This window comes from Ursus americanus, chromosome 25 (genome assembly GCF_024610735.1).
Source record: "Ursus americanus isolate L20-20 chromosome 25, mUrsAme1.1.p, whole genome shotgun sequence".
In the NCBI taxonomy this organism is placed as follows: domain Eukaryota; kingdom Metazoa; phylum Chordata; class Mammalia; order Carnivora; family Ursidae; genus Ursus; species Ursus americanus.
Window position 1 is genome coordinate 28,906,009 of NC_142151.1, and position 19,854 is coordinate 28,925,862.

Sequence of the window (19,854 nt, forward strand, 5' to 3'; positions counted from 1 at the left end):
AAGTGAAATCATGGTAGCTTTCTGAACACTAAACAAATACTCCCGCCATCACAGAAACACACAGGTATTACAGGAAAACTAAACACTAAAAGAACACCTTGAATATAGAAGAAAGAATCTCAGAAACAAGGCAGAGGATCATAGGGGAAGAGAAGAAAAAAGGAAACAAGATGAAACTAGAGAGGGAGACAAACCATAAGAGACTCTTAATCTCAGGAAACAAAGTGAGGGTTGGGTGGAGGGGGGTGGGAGGGATAGGGTGGCTGGGTGATGGACACTGGGGAGGGTATGTGCTACGGGAGCGCTGTGAATTGTGGAAGACTGATGAATCACAGACCTGTACCCCTGAAACAAACAATACATTATGTGTTAATATAAATAAATAAACAAATAAAAACAAAGAAAGAAAGTAGAAGAAAGACTGGCTAATCATTCTGCTCCCAGGAAAACAAAGTCATTAGGAAGGGGAAATAATAAATCCAGCATATGTGAAATGATTTTCAAAAGGAAACTAGAACAGAGGGATAAGGCAGATGGTAAATATTGTTTCTCCTTCATTTGCTTCTCTGGTACTTTGTCTCCAAGAGAAGAGGCCCTCTGAACCAAATGATACTAAACACAAAGCACTGTAAAAACAACATAACCCATCATCTAGCATCCCTACCAGCAGGCTTAACTCAAGTAGCCAGGTAACCTGGCCCAACAAGGGAAAAAGCACTGCGTTGTCACTATCTTTGACATGCCTGGGGCAGTGCTAGTTTTATCAATTATTTATTTCAACATCTATGGAAGGCAGACTAGAGCCAAGCACTAGTAGAGGAATGGAGAGGTGGAGAAGGGATGGAGAATGCAAAATAAAGCAAATAAACAAGAAAAAGTCCCTGCCCTCAAATAGCACTAAGTTGCAGGACAAACAGAGGTACACAAGTAACATTCTGCTATATGAAGTGACGGTTCCATGGAGCAATTAGTTTAAACTGGGGATAAAAGGGAATGAACTAAAGCAACCTACACAGTTCAGTAACTTCCAGAAAGATCCAAGCAAAAAGTTTCCTCCAGAGAACGGGGCCATGCAGTGATATTCTCACTCTCTTGTGGAATACTTAGCCACCAAGATAAAGAGGCATACTAAACTGGGGTGCTCCCAAAATATGCAGAAATCCAAATAATCTCCCAGACTAAGAACAACCCAATCTACAAATGGGTATCCCAAAAGGTACAGAAAGGGATGACCCCTCCAGATCAGCGTCACAACAGAAAAAATTGTAGGTGTCTCCATGACTGCTTCGGCACCCCTAAGATGGATGAACAAGACAGCGTTCCATCATCTACACGCAAAGGTCTCAAGTACATTGGCTCAACAGAACATCAACCTCTCCTGAGTTTCAGGCTTTATCAGGCAACGCAGAACTTTGGGAATGTAACCAAGTAATAAAATCTGCTTAAAAATATAAATTTAGTTATACTATTCTACATATCCAGGAACTGATGAGGAATAAAATCATCTCGATTACCAAATTTCATTCTTATGTACTCATACGGATCTTCTTGCCACAGCTCTTCATCCTCATCTTTATAACACATCACAGAAAAAATGACATCTTCAGAGATATTCTAAGAAGAGAAAAAAACAAAACAAAACAACAAATGGCTATGGGCTATTCAAATTTGAGGAATATTTATAATGTATTTACGGTATTTATGATGTTAGCTTTCCAGACCGTTACATTAATCTTTGTGTTAAGCTTGCACTGGCTGAGGGGAAAGCAGGAAAGCAAAAGCCTAGGGGCGTGGGGGAGAAAGAATTAAACTTAAGATTGCTTTTAAACAATAACTGATTAAAAGTATAGGGAAAGAGATGAATGGAAATGCTATTCTTTGAAGCAATAGCAGAGATAATAAAGTTTTACTAACAAATTAATATTAAACACACCTTAATTCTTTAAGGAAGAAAAATAAATATCAAGCCAAGGTTTTATTTACTATAGTGTTTCTTATTGTGAATTTTTACATTTCCATTTTGGTCCTAAATGTCAATGTACCAGCAATATTAAAATTTCTTTTCCTCTTCCATTCTTAAAAAATTTCCTACTGTAGAAATATAGATTTCGGGTGGGAAAAAAAAATCGTATCTAATAGCCTCTATGCACACTGCTGCTAAAGCCCTACTAAGACTGTTTGTGCTGTAATAACTACAGACGCAAAAATAGGATCATCTCTTCTCACTTATTCCTAATTAAATTCTAGGAGAAAAAATTCAACCGAGGAATTGGACTTTTCTTATTCCTACATTACAGCAATATAAAAAATAAGGCCAAAGGCATCAAGTAAAGAAAAAAAATCCACTCTTAATTTATAACAGCATAGTATATAAAATGAAATCAATATCTTTATTAATTGCAAAGAAACTATCACTATTTGATCAAGGGGATTAGACAAATATTAAGATGTCCACAGAAAATAGAAAAAAAAGATTATATTTATAAGACCAGTAATAAGGCAACACTAAACAAATTCTATCCTGGACACCAAAGGCAAAGTAAAAGAATTTATTTTTCTTTTTAGATACTATCATAGAGATTACAAAACGTTAAGAATTCTTAGTTTGAGAGAGGGGAAAAAAGAATTCAGTTCCTAACATCTTTGAATTACCCAAAATTATCTAAATGCAAATAAGAATTTATTAATAGCCAATAATTTTTCATTCTCATTTGTTCTTTAATTAAATAATGACATTGAATTCTATCTTTAACAACTGATTTAAAAACAGATAACTTCGAACTTAATTCCCAAAGAGAGATAAAAACCTTGTTAGCTCACACCTACAAAAGAAAATGATCTTGTTTCATTTCCTGCAAAATAATGCTACCTTAGTAGAGCCTTGGTGACTCTTTTCAAAATGTTATCACGTAAAATACCACATTTGAGCCTAGCAACCTTTAGATAAGAAGGCTAGGAAAACATTATCTGACTGAACACAAGAGAAACTGAGGCTAAATGAGACTCCAAGTAAGACCAACTGAATCCAGGTCTTAAAACTATTAAACCTGAAGGCTTCACTCTTCTCAAATACTTAAATTTCCAAGCCCATCGTATCAGATATAAGACTGTACGCATTTGAAATTATTCATGGAAATAAAAATATATTAAATATATAATATAGGATTAGTAACTTACTTTGTCTGGAAAACCTAACTTAACCAGAGAACAAGCTTGGAGAGCTATTCCCTGACACTAACCTGTATGTGTGGCTTCATCTGCTTCCAGGTGACAGAATGAACAATCCCTTGATTAAGATAGTTGAATGCTTGCTGAAGAACACGGGGGGCTACATACTCTTTCTGTCTATATTGGTCTAAAATTTTTAGTAGTACCTACAGGAAAAGAGGAAAAGAAAGTACAGGAGAACAGAAATAATTTTAAGGTTAAGGGGAGGGCATTTTAAGCATGACATAAAACCCAGAATCCATAGAGATAAAAATAAACAGATTTGGGGGGAAATCAACGTTTTGTGAGAAAACTCGCGGACTGTTTTAATTATTAGAGAGGTCCACGTTATATTGAACCGAAGGGTGTCTCACTGTAACTTCCAGCCATTTGTCCCACTTCTAACCTAGGGGACTATTCAGGGTAAGTCTACGCTCTATTCCACGTAACTAAGTTCTTCAAATAAGATTTCTGTTCAAAGAAGTAGTAACAGACTTCACTAAGTGAACACTGAAAACATCCACACAGCAAGAGACACCATAAACAGATTGTAATAGTTGATAAAGTTACATTTCAAATTGGAAGAGAAATGGTAAGTTATCCAAAAAACAGTATCAGGACAACAGATTAGCTCTGTCGGGGGGAGGGGGGGGAGTCAGCTCCCTAACTAAACTCCACACCAAAATTAATTCCAGATGGGGAGCTATTTCAGCAACGTCAACAAAAAAAATAAAAGCATAGGATGCGTAGAAGAAAATATTGAAGGGGGCCCTGGGTGACTCTGTCGGTTAAGCGTCTGCCTTCAGCTCAGGTCATGAGATCAAGTCCCACATCATCGGGCTCCCTAATCAGCGGGAAGCCTGCTTCTCCCTCTGCCGCTTCCCCTGTTTGTGCTCTCTCACTCTCTCTCTCAAATAAATAAATAAAATCTTAAAAAAAAAAAAAAAAACAGAAAATATTGAAGAATTTTATTTTATAGTCTCAGACCACAGAAAGTCTTTGTAAACATAATACAAAACTGAAAAGTTATTTTTTTTAAGTCTTATTTAAGAAAAAAAAAAAAACTGTTCATGAGGAAGGAACCACGCCCAAGCTGTGACTGTCCCTAGGACCCTCCATCAGAGGTAGCAGTACAACAAAGTCCAAATCTTCCAGCTCCTGCTCCCAGAGCACGTCACTATAGCAAGCTTAAAACTGAAGTGCTGATTAAAGAGTTCTTTCAAAACATGCACAGAATTTATAAACTCAGAACACGAATTCAGGGGCGCCTGGGTGGCACAGTGGTTAAGCATCTGCCTTCGGCTCAGGGCGTGATCCTGGAGTCCTGGGATCGAGCCCCACATCAGGCTCCTCTGCTATGAGCCTGCTTCTTCCTCTCCTACTCCCCCTGCTTGTGTTCCCTCTCTCGCTGGCTGTCTCTATCTCTGCCAAATAAACAAATAAAATCTTTAAAAAAAAAAAAGAACATGAATTCAGTTCAAGTTACATAAAAATTCAGGTTTATTCAAGTTGTCAGCAGGGCTGCCATCGCCTAGCTGCCCTTTCTGCGACGCAAGCTACAAGCGGACGCTACTGCACGTGGTTCTTCCTAAGACAGCTGTGGCTTCCACAAGCAGAGGTGGTGGGAGAGGAGAAACAACGGTGAAGGGGAGAACAGTTTCTCATAAGACAACAATTTTTAAATACTAGGAATATATACGTTAAGTAACCAAGGTACAAATAGTTTATGACATGGATGAAAGGCCATGAAATCTGAAAGCATATGTACGTACAGCGACATACACGTGTTTACGTGGCACCGGAAAAACCAGGCTGGGCACACTTCAAGACGGCATCGACTTTAGGATGCTTCATGAGTGTAACAGCCGTGGAAACGGCAGAAGACAGAGCTGATCTGCTTCCTGATTATCCCAGTTTCCATAGAGAATGGCTGAACAGACCATTTCATTCATTATTCACTGATTTGCACTACAGACCTCCTTGTGGGCCAACAAAATAATTTGTGAGAAAATTATAGCCATAGCTTTCCTGAATTGTTGTGAGGTACTTTTTAGAAATGATCATCCATAAAAGGAAGTATTCCATCTACGATGACAGGGTTGAAGTATTTAACTTGGTATCACTGACAATAAAGAAGACTAATATGCACAGATTTATAAAAATCTAGAAACACCCTCTATATCATTAATGGCTTTACTATGTTTGTTTAATCTTTGCTTCCTCACTGTGGTCTCAACACAACCAGTGCTGGAATAGTTATTAAACTTCATGCGTTGAAATATAAACAAAAATGTGATTAAATGGCAATACAGGTCAACCACTCTTCACACCCAAATGTCCTTTGTAGGTTTTAAATATTAATACCAACTTGGATTATTTCTCAAGAACAAATTTTCACTGTACAAAATGGTTCCCAAACTTCCACAAAAATGTGTAAGTTCTCAGCTGAAGGTCTTAACTTCTGAGCTCCACCCCTCTTGAAATAGATCAATTCATTACATAAATCTTCTGATACAAAAGCTTCGAACAAAGAGATGAGGATCGAAGGAACAGAGAATAAGAAACCCATAAGAGGTCCGAGAGTTAACAGAAAAACCCAATTCAAGCACTGGTCACTGCAACATCAGTATCAACAAATTTAAAAGGTTTGAGTCTAGCATTTAGGAGTTTAGAAGGAAGCTGCCCTAGCACATTTGGTTCTAGGGCTGATTGCATTGTATTCGGTTCCTAGAGCTGCCATTTCATCCCCTATAAACATATAATATATTAATATGTTTATAACCTACTTTTAAATGGATAGAAATGACTTAACTACTTTCAATAATAACTGTCCTTCCACTTAAAAAGCATACATTTATTACCTGCTGAATTCCCACTGCATAGGTTTTCAAAAAGAATTCAGAAAATTCGAAGTATTCTTTTGTGACATTTCCTGGGCTTCCATATCTTAAAATACAAAGAGAAAATGTTTAAATACTACAAATTTTTAAAACAAAGCATGCTCCCTAGTTTCAATACAGTCCCTTGTTGAAAGATCTATTCTATCTGGGCAGAAAACTAACACTTTCCTCTTTTCCACAAGCCCCAAGATGAAATCAGGATGAGTTTGTACTTAGATTCTGGGCCATAATTAAAATTTCAGACAGAAGCTTCCACCTACTTAAGCAAGAGTTTCTAAAGGGCACATAGTACAAATAAAAATGTTATTATCTGACCTTTTTTAAATAAATGTTTCTACAATTAAATTTGACTAACTTTCCTATGGAGCTGAGGAGCCATGTACCTTCTTGTATGATTCCTACATATTTCCAAGGAGCTACACAATGTCATGTCTCCATTCTTTTTTCACAGAAGACAGAAGGATCCAGAGAAGACTGTCCACATCATTATGATCTCAAAGCCAACGACCACAGTTAAGCCTACCTTAAAACACAGGGTGACTGTTTTTTCTTGCCCACTATGGCTTTTAAAGCCACAAATAATGGTCTACTGTGGAGCATTAAGGGGCCTATCCAGCACTGGATATAATACTGAGGTATTGAGCATAAGATCGTAAATCTAATAAACAGAATTACCGTTCGAAGAGACGAGCTACGATATGCAGTGCCCATTTCTTACACTTCCACCAGACTAATTCCGGTCTATCATCCTCATCAATCTGCAGAGTCTCCTAAGAGGACAGAAACACCCAGATTAAATTTCTGAATAAAAGGGTTCATGCGAATAGCAAAAGCAGAATAAATCTTGTTACAGATTAAATAATATTAAATGTGAGTTTAGATTGCAAATGCAAATTCTTACTTACAGATTGCTAGGTAGGAATTAAATAAGCAAAGTAAATTTCAACTAACTAATGCTGTTGTTCACATTTATCTCCTATCTTCAAAAGGCCTAAATAAGTGGAAAACAAAATACAAGACACCATGTCCCTTGAGGAAACTCTGAGATGACAGAAAGGTTTTACATCTTGATCCGGGTAATAGTAACACAGGTGTGTGTTTGTCAAAATTCACCGATCTGTTCCCTAAGTTCTGTGTATTTTGTATATAAAGTAAACCTCAGGATAATTTGTCCCAAGATACAGATAAAAGAAAGAATACTGCACATTTGAAGACAAGCTTAAATTTAAAACTATGTAATTTAATTTAGTTATTCTGAATAGTTAGAGTTAATTTGATAAGTGACATATAGCATCATTGCTATTACAGATAAAAACGAGACACCATCTTTCACCTATCAAACTGGCAAACTTAGAATTTAATGTAACAGACAGTCTCAGTCCCTACTTATTAAAGCATAAGCCAGAGCAATGTTTCTAGAGAGCACTTTACAAGATCCGTCAAAGCCCTAAACACTTCTAGGAGTTTATCCAAAGAAAATAATCATGTATGTGCATAAAGATTTAACTACATCCTTACAGTTACAACACCAACACCCTAAAGCCACCCAAATGTCCAGCAAATGAAACACTCCACAAAAATGACAGCATAAAAAATATTTGTAAGAGATTTTAAGTGAAAATTTCAAAACCGGATCTACATATGCCATTTTTATAAATAAAATGTGGCTGTATATAGACCCAGAGGGAAAAAAAGGACAAAAGAATAAATACCAAGTTTTAAAAATGGTTTTTATCATCTTTAGTAGAATTAAATATAATTATTTTATCATTTTTGCTTATCTGAACTTTATAAAAATTAGTATGTATTACTATTTTTATTACAATATTAATTTTTTTCAAAAAGCAAGCCGGGATAATAAATCGGTCTACCACAAATATCCCAAACCCAATAAACAATTTTTCTCAACAAGAAGCCCTTTCTTACAGGAGGAACCGTCCTGTCAATAATAGTTCGAAAGATCTCCATCCACGCCGTCATGGTTTGGTTATTCACCAGTTGAAGAGGCAATGCATACTGAAAACAGAAGAACACCACCATCAAACAGTAATTCCTCCCCTCCAAAAGAGCCAGCAATTTCATCTATAGTCAAAGGCTGAAATATACGAAATGGCTAACATTTGATGATGAAAACAGTAATCTCATATGGTTTAACCTAAAATTTAACTTAAAATAGGTCTGTAAGCATATGCAAATAAATTAAAATTTTGAAAATCTAGGAATATGCATGCCATGAAGTATTTCTCTAGGCTACTTGTTTAAATAAAAAAAAAAAAAACTAATACAGTAAAGTTTCATTTATTCAGCATGAGAGTCTAGAAAAGTGACTTTTACCATTTACCCCTTTGTGTGTCAAGCTTTTCATTTTAACCACTTTTTTCCCAGCTTTATTGAGATACCATTGACATATAACATTGTGTGAGTGTAAAATATACAATGTGATAATCTGATCCACACACACACGCACACACACATATATATAGTGAAATGATTACTAAAATAAGGTCAACACCTCCTATAATTACCTTTTGTAGTGAGAACTCATTTTAACCATTTTAATGAAAATCTTTACCTCATAAAGGTTACTTTCTCTACACGGCAGCATCACATCACGACTAGCGCACTACTGTGGGTCTCCCTGCTACACTGTGAGTTACACTCCCGTAAGACACAAGGCCTCTGCTCCATAAAGTTCAAAACCTGCTACATGCTAAGGACATAACAACAAGTAAGAGGCACAGTCTCTGTCCTCACAAAGCTTACACACTAGTTGGGGAAAACACACATACGAACAAGGAATTATAATATCGTAAGATACAATACAGACAAAAACGGTACAATATTGTTAAAGACACACACAAGAGGATTGCCTCATCCAGGCTGGTAGTATCAGGGACATCTTTCTAGAAGTGACGCACAAGCTGAGACCTGGAGAAAGAGCACGAATTGGCCAGCCATAAAGGACAAGAGTGTTCCAGACAGAATTTCAGAGGCTCAGAATGAGAGAAGGCGTGACCTGTTCGTGAAGCTGAAAGAATTCCAGTATGGCCAGAGTGTGAAGTACGAAGGTAAGAATGGTAAAAGATAAGGTGGAGAGATGAAGGGTTTTAGAGACTATGTTAAGAAGTTCCCAGTTTAAGTGCAATGGGGAGTTGTTTGGGCTTGAGACAGGGAGCAGAGGAGGAACAGATTCCAGGTTAGTGGGTGAGGGACGAGGAGTTCACTTCTGGACAAACTGAATTCTGAAGTATGTATGGAATATCCATGTGTCTTGTACACAGTAAACATTTAATACATGCTACTTACACAAAGTCATTTTAATTGTATCATACTTTTTAAAACAAACTTTTCTGCCTCTTCCTAAATTACCAGACATTAACTTTTTACTTACATTATTATTGTATCGTGCCTCTTGAAGCTGCCTAAATTTTTGCTTCCAGGATTCCCAGAGGGAGCATATTACTTTGGTAGCATATAATAGATCACAAAAACGATTAAAAATGTTGAGGTTCTGCACTGGTTTTTAGGTTTGTAGCAGCATATGTTGAGAGAAAACATTTTAGATTTTGCCCTCTTAGGAAATCAAACAGAGGTGGAGGCGTTTGGAAAATTATTTCATGAGCCTGTCTTACTTCCTGATTTCTACTATGCTTCTCCCGATGGGAAAGGGATTATCTAGCCTCTGTATAAATGGGATATTACTATATCTAATAGCAAAACATCTCACTGAATAAAAAATGTTTGCCTCTGAGTAAAGTGATTGTCCCCAGGAAAATTTCTTTTTTTTTTTTTTTTTAAGATTTTATTTATTTATTCGACAGGATAGAGACAGCCAGCGAGAGAGGGAACACAAGCAGGGGGAGTGGGAGAGGAAGAAGCAGGCTCATAGCAGAGGAGCCTGATGTGGGGCTCGATCCCATAACGCCGGGATCACGCCCTGAGCCGAAGGCAGACGCTTAACCGCTGTGCCACCCAGGCGCCCCCCCAGGAAAATTTCTGAACAGTGCTTTAATAAAAAGCCAAAGGCACCATGTATCTTCCTTCCCTATTACTTTTTAAAAAAAGGGTAGGGGGCAGGGGGGTGGAATATAGTTTCCTAGTACCCTAGTTTCTTCTCTCCTCAGATTTACTTCCTCCCCCCTTCTTTCTCCCTGCTAAACTGAAAAAAAAAAATTACCTCAGACCATTCTCTATTAAAAGTTTAAAAGATCAGGGGCGCTGGGTGGTACAGTCAGTTGAGCGTCCTACTCTTGGTTTCCAACTCAGGTCTTGATCTCAGGATCCTGAGATCAAGCCTCCCATTGGACTCCATGCTGAGGGCAGAGTCTGTTGCCTCCCCCTCCTGCCCCTCCCCCCCACGCTTTCTCTCTCTCCCTCTCTAAAATAAATAAATCTTTTTTTAAAAAAAAAGTTTAAAAGAGGAGTCTAAAGATATAAATCTTTATTGAAGCGAAATATTCTGAAACACTACAAAAGTACTTAAAGTGACATGAAGCCAAGCATAAAACCAACCGTCTTGGCTCCCGATCTCTCTAGCTTGACAACACGACCCTCTTATGTGACTGATCTAATAAAAAAGTATGTAACAGAGGTCTGACTCATTCATCATCAAACACTTTATAGACTGACAACAATTATTCTTCCTCCACCCACATCTAAATAATTTATCCAAATCTTTCAAGGATTAAATTTTAAATATTTTTATACTTAAAACATTCCATCTCTGTCCTCTGCTAATTATTTTTTAGACTCTCATATTAATATTCTTGATAGCTTTCAGATAAGAAAAGGAAATATTTTAAATGAAGGAAAGTGAGGTACTAAACCTTCTTTGTTAGCTCTAAATTGGGTCAAATTACAAAGAAACTGTCATCAGTATGATTTCCCAGTAAAAGAGGGACCCTCTTCTTTTCCTTCCTCTTCTCCTTTATAATCCTAACTTAGCAACAGGCAGAATGCTACTGACAGATAAGTCAAGCAATCTGAGGCAGTTAATTACTCCGGTTCTTCCTCACCCAGCACTTCAGACACTGGAGTGAAAGGCACCATCAGTGAATCTCAGCTCTGCCACGAAGATCAATTTGGACAATTAAGGTAATCTCTGTGAGCTTGTTCTCCCATAGGATTTTTTTAAAGAAATACATGTGAGAATATATAATAACTTTTAACAATAACTTACACTTATTAAGCACTTTCCATATGTCAAAAATACAAGGTCCCATATTTATCTTCTGCAACAGAAACTTACCTGAACAAGTGCATAGAAGATTTTCAGAATCTGCTTTTGTAGTAAAACAGAATAATGCGAGGAATCAGGAAGGAGCTGCATGATTTGTTGCTGAATACGAGGCAGAAATATTTGCATTGCTGCTATAAGAGGCTCTCTTTCCTCTGCTTTCTTATATCTACATGAGCAAAGACAAGAAGAGAAAAAAATAATTTCTCCCCCTACAAAAGAGCTATAAATAATGAATGAAAACATTTTTTTTTAACTAGATAAAGCTAACAAAACAAAAGCATTCCAAACAATGGCTTACGTGTTTTGTTTGGATTGTCAGAATAAACTTGGAAGAAACTCTGAAAGAGCACATCTCTCTTTTAGGCAGAGAAACCCAAAATCTTTCTAGAAAGGGTTAAATTGATTTCAAAGAATTCTAGACTATTTTGCAAATTTCCTAAGTGATTTTTTCCACTACTTAATTTTCATCATACCACAATTCTTCCTATAAAATACAAGTTGATATGCTTGTTTAAATAGACATTCCTATCATATAACAAATAATGTAGGGGAAAAACTTTCTTCTTATCATATGCTAAATTGAAATGTTAAAAATAGTTTGCAAACTTAGGTGCTGTTAGGTTACTTCAATTTCTCCAGATCTCAAATATCTTCTAAAAACTCTACAGAGTCTGAACTAACTAGTTTTTTAAAAGAAAACTACGGGACTCTGCATGCGTAAGGAGCAACCCTCCTGGAAACCAGAAAGCAGTGCTGTTAAATGTGACACTCACTAGTCTCTTACCTCCCCAGCAACTTTTATGGAAAAGAACATCACTAGCAAGGAAACTTTAACATTTTCTATCTTGCATCCAAAAAGTTACATGTTTGGTTTACTTAATAATGTGCTCACTTGAAGAACTCAAATATTAGGGTACTTCTGTATGAGTTTCCAAGGAAAGCTGTTAATAAATGGGCCTCTGAAACTGGTCAATAAATTCAAGACACTCTGCATATCATATCACTGCCTTAGAGATTAGCAATGTACTTTAGCAGATTAAAGGTTCTCTGAATAACTATAGTAAATAAACAGGTTTGTGCTTAACCCAACATTTCCCAAACTAACCTGATTCTGCAGAACACCCATACAGCACACCTCTCTATGCAATTTAATTCTTTCTAAGTAACACAAGGCTGGTGTCGTCAGCCAATAGAAATCAACTTACTCATATGTCTTCACCAGTTGATACAGACATAATAGACTGCCAAGCCAGCTTCCACTGCTCTGTGATTGCAAGTAATAGTCTATCTTGTCGACTACCGCTGGCCAGTGACCAGGGAAATCGTATTTAATGATGGCACGGAGACACATTGTTAACTGGACTCTATAAGGTGGGGGGAAAAAAGTCCAAAATCTAAGTAGTTATAAATATCAGGTTTCAAACACCTCTAATATCTTACACAAAAGCACTCTAACCCCTATTTACCTATATCACATAGTTACATATCTCGGGCAGGGAAAAAGAACAGTCCTACAAAGAAAAACCTCCTCAGCAGCTCCACTTCCTGAAAATAAACGGAATGGGGAATTTCCTACAATGAACGAAAACTTTCAAATGGGATTATCCTAAATACAGCTTTAGGGGAAAAAATTTAAAAATAAAAATTCATTTAAAAATTTCCAAAAAAAAAAAAAAGAAAAAAGAAAGAATGACTCCACCACAGCTCTGCAAAATTTCCCAGCTTGTTAAACCTTTTGTATTTTAGTTACTGTATCCTAAGGGGGAAACAAAACAAAAGTATTGTGTCATTACAACCGGAAAACTTAGCCTAAAAATAGTCAAAGTAGGTAAAACGGAGGCTGCCATAACAGTGGCAAGCATTTGTGTGAGCCTGAACCATCTATTATCAGTTAATAGCCCACACGGTATGCTGCTCCTATCAAAGCTTCCTAAGACGGTAATTTTGCCCTTCAGAATAAGAAACCATATTAGCTGGAAATTCTTGAAGAAGAAAGCTGTTATTCGCAAAGAAATGAAGACAAAAACAAAAAGAAAGACCTAAAACAGAGAGACTGCTCTTTAATAAAACCACAAAGTTTATAAAAGATGTGATCTCATAACGTTTATGTCAGTAACCACTTCCTCAATGGGTTCCCTACTATAATTGGGATTGGAAAAAAAAAAAAAGAGGAAAAAATTTCTCTTCAACAAACTATCAATATGTCCTTATATGGTCATTTGCAAATGGTCGGAAAATGAACCTGACTAAATTAGGATTCCATAATGCCAAAAAAAAAAAAAATTGTGTGTTCAGTTGGCTAATAATTCAATTGCTGAAATGAAACACACAAAATAATGCCTTCTCTTTATGTTACCAAATCCATTTGAAAAATTTCCTTTGCCATACTTTTAAATAAACTTTGAGAATAGTTCTTCAAGAGTGATTACAATTAAGCCTTCAAGACATACAAGAAGCAACTGTCTCATGATAAAGATAAAGGTCTTCTCTTGTGCCCCAGCAGTTGTGCCTAAACAGTAAATATGTCATATCTGTGTGCAATACAACTGAAACTTCTCATTTTCTCAAATTTCATCTTCAGGAGTCCTCCTAATCCCTTCTTATTCCAAGCAAGCAAAAAATGGCTATGAGCAGCCGTCCTTTCAGACGTTACCATGCAGAAGCAACGCAAGATTCAGAGGGACTTTAAGTGTAAAGATTTTGACAAGACACGGACACACGATGCGACCGTAGGGGAGCCATTGCCAGGTTGGCATGCGGGCACCCACTGAGAATAATGGGTCTTTTCTCCTCTTAACTAACAAAGGAACTACACGAAGAGGAGGTCAATGTTTGCTCTCCTTCCTCGCTGTTCCCCTCACACTTTCTTCCCTATTCCTACTGCTTATGACATAATGTACATTAGACACTCAGGGACAAAGTGTTATCTCATCTCTTGACATTAAACAATTTCATTCCCCTACCTCAGTTTCACCTCTTTCCCTCCTCCATTTTCAACAGAAATCTAATTACGAGCTCACATGGAAAAGAATTTGTGTTTCTTATTTTAAAACTGCAAACTGTTTATGACTCTGCAGCACTTCTGTGCAAGAGGGGAAGCCGGTAGCATTACGTGCACACTTTGACCAAAATTAGACGACAAATTTGGTTCCTCAGTTATAGTAGCCACATTTCAGGTACTCAACAGCCACGTATGTCACGTGGCTAAATATTGGACAGGGTGGATACAGATCTCCATCATCACAGAAAGGTCTACTGGACAGGGCTGCTCTCTAGCATCTAACCTGAATTTTAAAAACCGGAGGCAGTCTTCCAGCTTATACCTACTCCACCCTGTCTTCTCCAAAGAAAAAGATACTCAGTTCATTAAAAAAAAAAAATGAATGAATGAAAAGATAGGTAAAGTATAAAGAAAAGTGGTAGGTAAAACTCCCAGGAGTCCATTTCCCTGTACGGGGGAGGGTTGGGGACGGAGCAGATGGTAAAAAGTAAAGAGATCATAACTAAGAACATAGGTTATTTAAATAGCAGGGATTTATATGATTTTAGTTAAATTTTTTAGCCTTAACTCTTTTTTGGCAACTTAGGGCAACTAAATCTTTTCCAAAATGATCTGAGGTAAAGAATTACAGTTGCAAAGACAAGTAAAACAATATTTTTTGAGTGCCCACCTTCATTACTTTTCCTCTTCAGAAATACAAACTTGAGGCTGATGATTAAATCCAACCTCTCCCATCCAAACATTCTGTGCTTCCTACTATTCATATATAGCATAATGTACCTCACTAAATCTGGAGACCGAATTATTCCTTCCACAATGTTATCACGTATTTGCTGGCGATCATTTTCATGAATGTTGAATGGAAATACTGCTTCTCCTGGTGGAGGTTCTCGGTCAGGCCAGTACTGTGTCACCATGTTCTTCAAGTAAATGGCAGCTAAGGTAGAGGGGAAAAAATGCTAATGTAGCAGTATTGAAAAGATGGCTGTAACTCAGCTTTACAGAGCAGGAAAGGCTAAGCCCTTCACTGCTAAACATGACACTCCACAAAAATGGAAAAATCTTACAATTATAAATTGCCAAATGGGGAACGGAAAATGTACAAGAATTTAAAGTTTCTCTTGAGCTAGTAAAGCAAATCTAAGCAGAAAACATTTCATTAAATCAAGCTTCAGAGCTTACAGGACAGAAAAATGATTTAGGAATCAAGTATATATCCTCAGACTAAACATGAGGTAGTCTAAATGAAACTCTACTATCTGTATTTTGATAGCATAAAGACCATACTGCCCCTGATGCCTAAAGCTGAGTCCACAACAGGTGACATCCCACCGTCCTTCATGTACACGGCTTTTCTTGTTTATCTTCTTTCACTGGCCACTATCCTGCACCACCATAGTTGAAATAGCACTAATTTCTGTCCTACCCTTCTGAAATATTTACCACTTGTAAATAAAAGAATAGGGAAAAAGACATCAACCTTCAAATATCCTTGTAACATCTCAGGAAATTTCTTATCTGCTTATTTCTATCAAAATACAAAATAATTTTGTTCCTATTCTGTTTAACCGTCTTCAATAGTTAGAAAAGGCTTCTGAAAGAAACAAGCTGACATACTTCAGATAGGGTTTTGATAGGCAATGTGAAACTTTCTAACTATCCCAAATGAACACTGAATGTAAATAAATGCTTATTTATAACACCAGATACATTCATATACATAATATATAAGAATGAAGAGATAGGATCTGCAAAGCATTTTAACTTTCTTCCCTTGAGTTTCTCCTCTCCCTTCTTCCCCCACCTCACCTTCAACCCAATTTTACATAAAACTAGACTGGTTCACAGAAGCATTACATGACACAGAATAAACCAACATGTTCTACACTGGCTATAATACAACTGAAATGTAATGAAATTATGAACTTGACAAACAGCAAGATAGAGACATGGTAAAATTGTGGACTTATTTATAATACAGTCATTAAATACCATTAATTTTACCACTAAAAAATATTTTTTTATTGGGCACCATACAAGATGGCCTGCATGAAAGGCACACTAGTTTGTGTATGTTAAAATAAATCCTCAGGGCTCCTGGGTGGTTCAGTCAGTTGAGCGTCTGCCTTCGGCTCAGGCCAAGGTCTCAGGGTCCTGGGATTGAGCCCCATGTGAGCCTCCCAGCTGGGCAGGGAGCCTGCTTTTTTCTCTGCCTCTACACACCCCCAACTTGTGCACGCTCTCCCTCTCTCTCTCAAATAAGTAAAATCTTTTTTTAAAAAAAGTTCTTAAAAAAACAGAATAAAGTAAAATAAATCCTCAATTAGAGGCACCTGGGTGGCTTAGTTGGTTAGGCATCTGACTCTTGATTTCAGCTCAGGTCATGATCTCAGGGTCCTGAGACTGAGCCCCCCATTGAGCTCCATGCTCAGTGAAGAGTCTGCTTGTCCCTCTCCCTCCCCACTTTGTGCTCACACACACATGCTCTCTCTCTCAGATAAATAAAATCTTTTTTAAAAATTAAATAAATCCTCAATTAGTTAAGATAAAATTGAACTTACATTAAGTTAATAGGAGAGTATTAATTTCTCTTATGGATAATCATGGATTGCTAAGAATAATGAAGAAAAAGTACCAAAGATAATTTGAACTATCAATAATCTAAAAACCTCCCTTTAATCATTTAATTACAGTGATCTATCTAACCATTTGCCAGAGCTAACAAAACACAAATATCGTCTTAATCCAGTCATATGGAAATTATTAAACTTTTTCTGCAAAATCCACCATTCCAAGCATCTTAAGTTTAAATTTTACCTTCTAAAGCATACACACAGTTCTCTCCTTCTCAAGCACAACAAATCATCACTTAAGCCCTATGCTCTGGATCCAGACTCACAACTACACAGGTCAGTCGATCCCATAACCTCAACGGGAAAAGGATGCCAGTGAGAACTCACTGAAGCACAATGCTGTGCTTTCTGAGTTGATGTTTCTAAGCTTTTCCATTTTTCATTGTAATTTGGTAGACCCTCTCTCTCTTATTGGTTTAATCCGTTAAAGGCTAAGAAACTGAATAGTGTATGTAAATTATATCCAAAACAAGATTATACAGATTCTGAGTAAGAGCCAAGGAGCTTCCTACATATAAGACACATGAGCTTTAATGAAAGAGTTTCTTGTAATGCTTCTGGACTGATCAGAGGCATCTTTCCAGTTTTTTCTAGGGTCTATATTCTAGAACGAGGTTAACCTTAAAGAATTTGTGAATAATTTGGCTATAAAGCTGAATTTTTACATCCCTCCCTACCCATCTTTTAAAAATATATACAAAAAGTCAGAACAAAAATCAAGCAACTTGCAGAAAACAGAACCCATGCTATTTTTCAAATGAGGGTCCCCACATCAGTCAACAATAATGACTTCATCAGGTCTAATGTAACACCCAACCCTCAACTACCACTTTTATGTATTTACTTTTTAATCCTTTTTTTAAAAGATTTTATTTTTAAGCAATCTCCACACCGAACGTGGGGCTCAAACTTATAACCCTGAGATCAAGAGTCACATGCTCTATCGACTGGGCCAGCCATGTGCACCTCAACTACCACCTTTAAGTTCAAACTACTTTTCTGCTCATAACAACTCCAAAATGTACTAAAGAAACTACATTTCTGAAACTAGGTTTACATATATTAGAGGGTCTCCCCACAGGCAAGGAGTAAAAAACTAGAAACAAAGTCACCTGAGAGATTCTTAATCATAACTATACTAAATTTAAGATGGGCTCCTTTCTCTGTACATTACATAATAATATTAATAATGTTATTATGGATCTTAATATCTCAAAAGGAAAATAACAGAACATCTAAATTTATTTTGTTTTGCTTGCCAATATCAAAATATTACATTTTTTTTCCTATTTCTTCACAGTAAGGTAATAAGGGACACTCACTAATGAGCTCGACTGATGGTAGCAGGAATATTTTAGGATTGCTAACAAGCCAAGAAATCAAGAATTGAATATTCTGCAGAACTATGTCTTTCCACTAAATATTAGCATAATTTGTTTACAGTTTTATGCAGGCTGACTTTTTTTTAAAAGCAAAGATCACACCATTCTTTTTTAAATGTCAAGATAAAATGATAAATTACCTGTCTGGGTGTCGCCATATGGTTTTTGGGGCATCTTTGTATTTTAATAATACATTAAATAGGACAGAAAATTTATAAGTTTAGGATAGATACAATGTAGAATTTTATACTGTGTATTTCAGATTCAATGATAAAATGGATGCTCTAAGAGAGAAAACTGTTCTATTAAAAAATTAACCACCAAGATAAACTCTGTCCTATAACTAACAGATTTGAAATCTACATAAATTATGAAGAAAAATTGCCTACAAGTGCTATTTACATTTCATATCAAAACTTAGTTATCTAAGTTATTAAGATTCAAAGTTGTATAGAGGATATGAGGAACCTAGCATTATAGCAGGGTTGATACAAAAAGTAAGCAAAAGCAACTTGGTGAGAAGATTCAAAATTCTAAATGTTAATATCGTTAATATCCATTGACCCAGCATCCCCATTTCTTATCATTTATTCTATGAAAATATTCCCACAAGTATCCAGAGATAAATGTCCAAGGATCCTGATTATAGCTTTGCCTCTATCAACAATGATAACAAAAATGGACAGTGAAGGAAATATCCATCAATACCAAATTATTTAAATAAACTATAGTAGTTCTGCACAAAGAAATAATGAACAATTGTTATAAAGAATAAAGTACATGTATATGCATATATACGGATATGGAACAGCCCCCCAAGGGTATATCGTCCAATGGAAGAAAAAAGTTATAAAATACCATGTAGAACCCCTGAAACAAATAATACATGTTAAAAAAAAAAAAAAAAAACCACCATGTAGAATAAAAACAGATTTTTGTTACATTTTAAAACCATCTTATCTATAAGAAAAAAGGAATTGGAGAACCTTGCACCAAAGCTGACAGCAGCTATCTGTGGGGATGTAATTAAGGCAATCCAATGAGTTTTTGCAATGTTTATATGTCATGTAAAGAAGACATACTAAATCAATAAACTGCTTTAAGATCTTTAAAAATACTATTTCTACAAAGCTTCACAGGAACTCCACGATGGCCCTTTAAACACTTAGATTATTAAAATAGTTTCCATTTAGCAAAATGTGATTTCAGAACAGCCCTATTTCATAAAACAAAGCTTAAACAACTGAAAGTTACAGTTTCAAAAAAATCTACAAAGAAGTCCTCTTATTAAAGCCTATAAGACTTACCTTATTAAAGTAACAAACAATTGCAACATGTAGGTTTTTCCATCGGTTGTCTTAACAAAGGGATCTTTCAGGAAATCATATATACTGCTACAAGTATTTTCCCAAAGCCAATGATTCCTTACCTTTTTGTTGTTGTTGTTATGTTCAAGGCAAATTAAATACTTTTATCAGCATGTAGAGTACAA

The 19,854-nt window shown here is 36.3% G+C and overlaps 1 protein-coding gene across 3 annotated transcripts in view; it reads right to left on the reverse strand.

Annotated features, from left to right (window-relative positions):
• The window catches only part of IPO8 (importin 8), a 71,252-nt gene that overhangs the window by 44,406 nt on the left and 6,992 nt on the right, over nt 1-19,854 (reverse strand). For all 3 annotated transcript variants that reach the window (XM_087855737.1, XM_045811769.2, XM_087855738.1), the window contains 8 exons: nt 15,128-15,284; nt 12,552-12,710; nt 11,356-11,512; nt 8,034-8,123; nt 6,783-6,877; nt 6,069-6,153; nt 3,240-3,374; nt 1,515-1,614 (listed from right to left, as the gene is read on the reverse strand). In XM_087855737.1, coding sequence (XP_087711863.1) covers nt 1,515-1,614; nt 3,240-3,374; nt 6,069-6,153; nt 6,783-6,877; nt 8,034-8,123; nt 11,356-11,512; nt 12,552-12,710; nt 15,128-15,284 — 978 coding nt within the window. The remainder of the gene's footprint in view (nt 1-1,514; nt 1,615-3,239; nt 3,375-6,068; nt 6,154-6,782; nt 6,878-8,033; nt 8,124-11,355; nt 11,513-12,551; nt 12,711-15,127; nt 15,285-19,854) is intronic.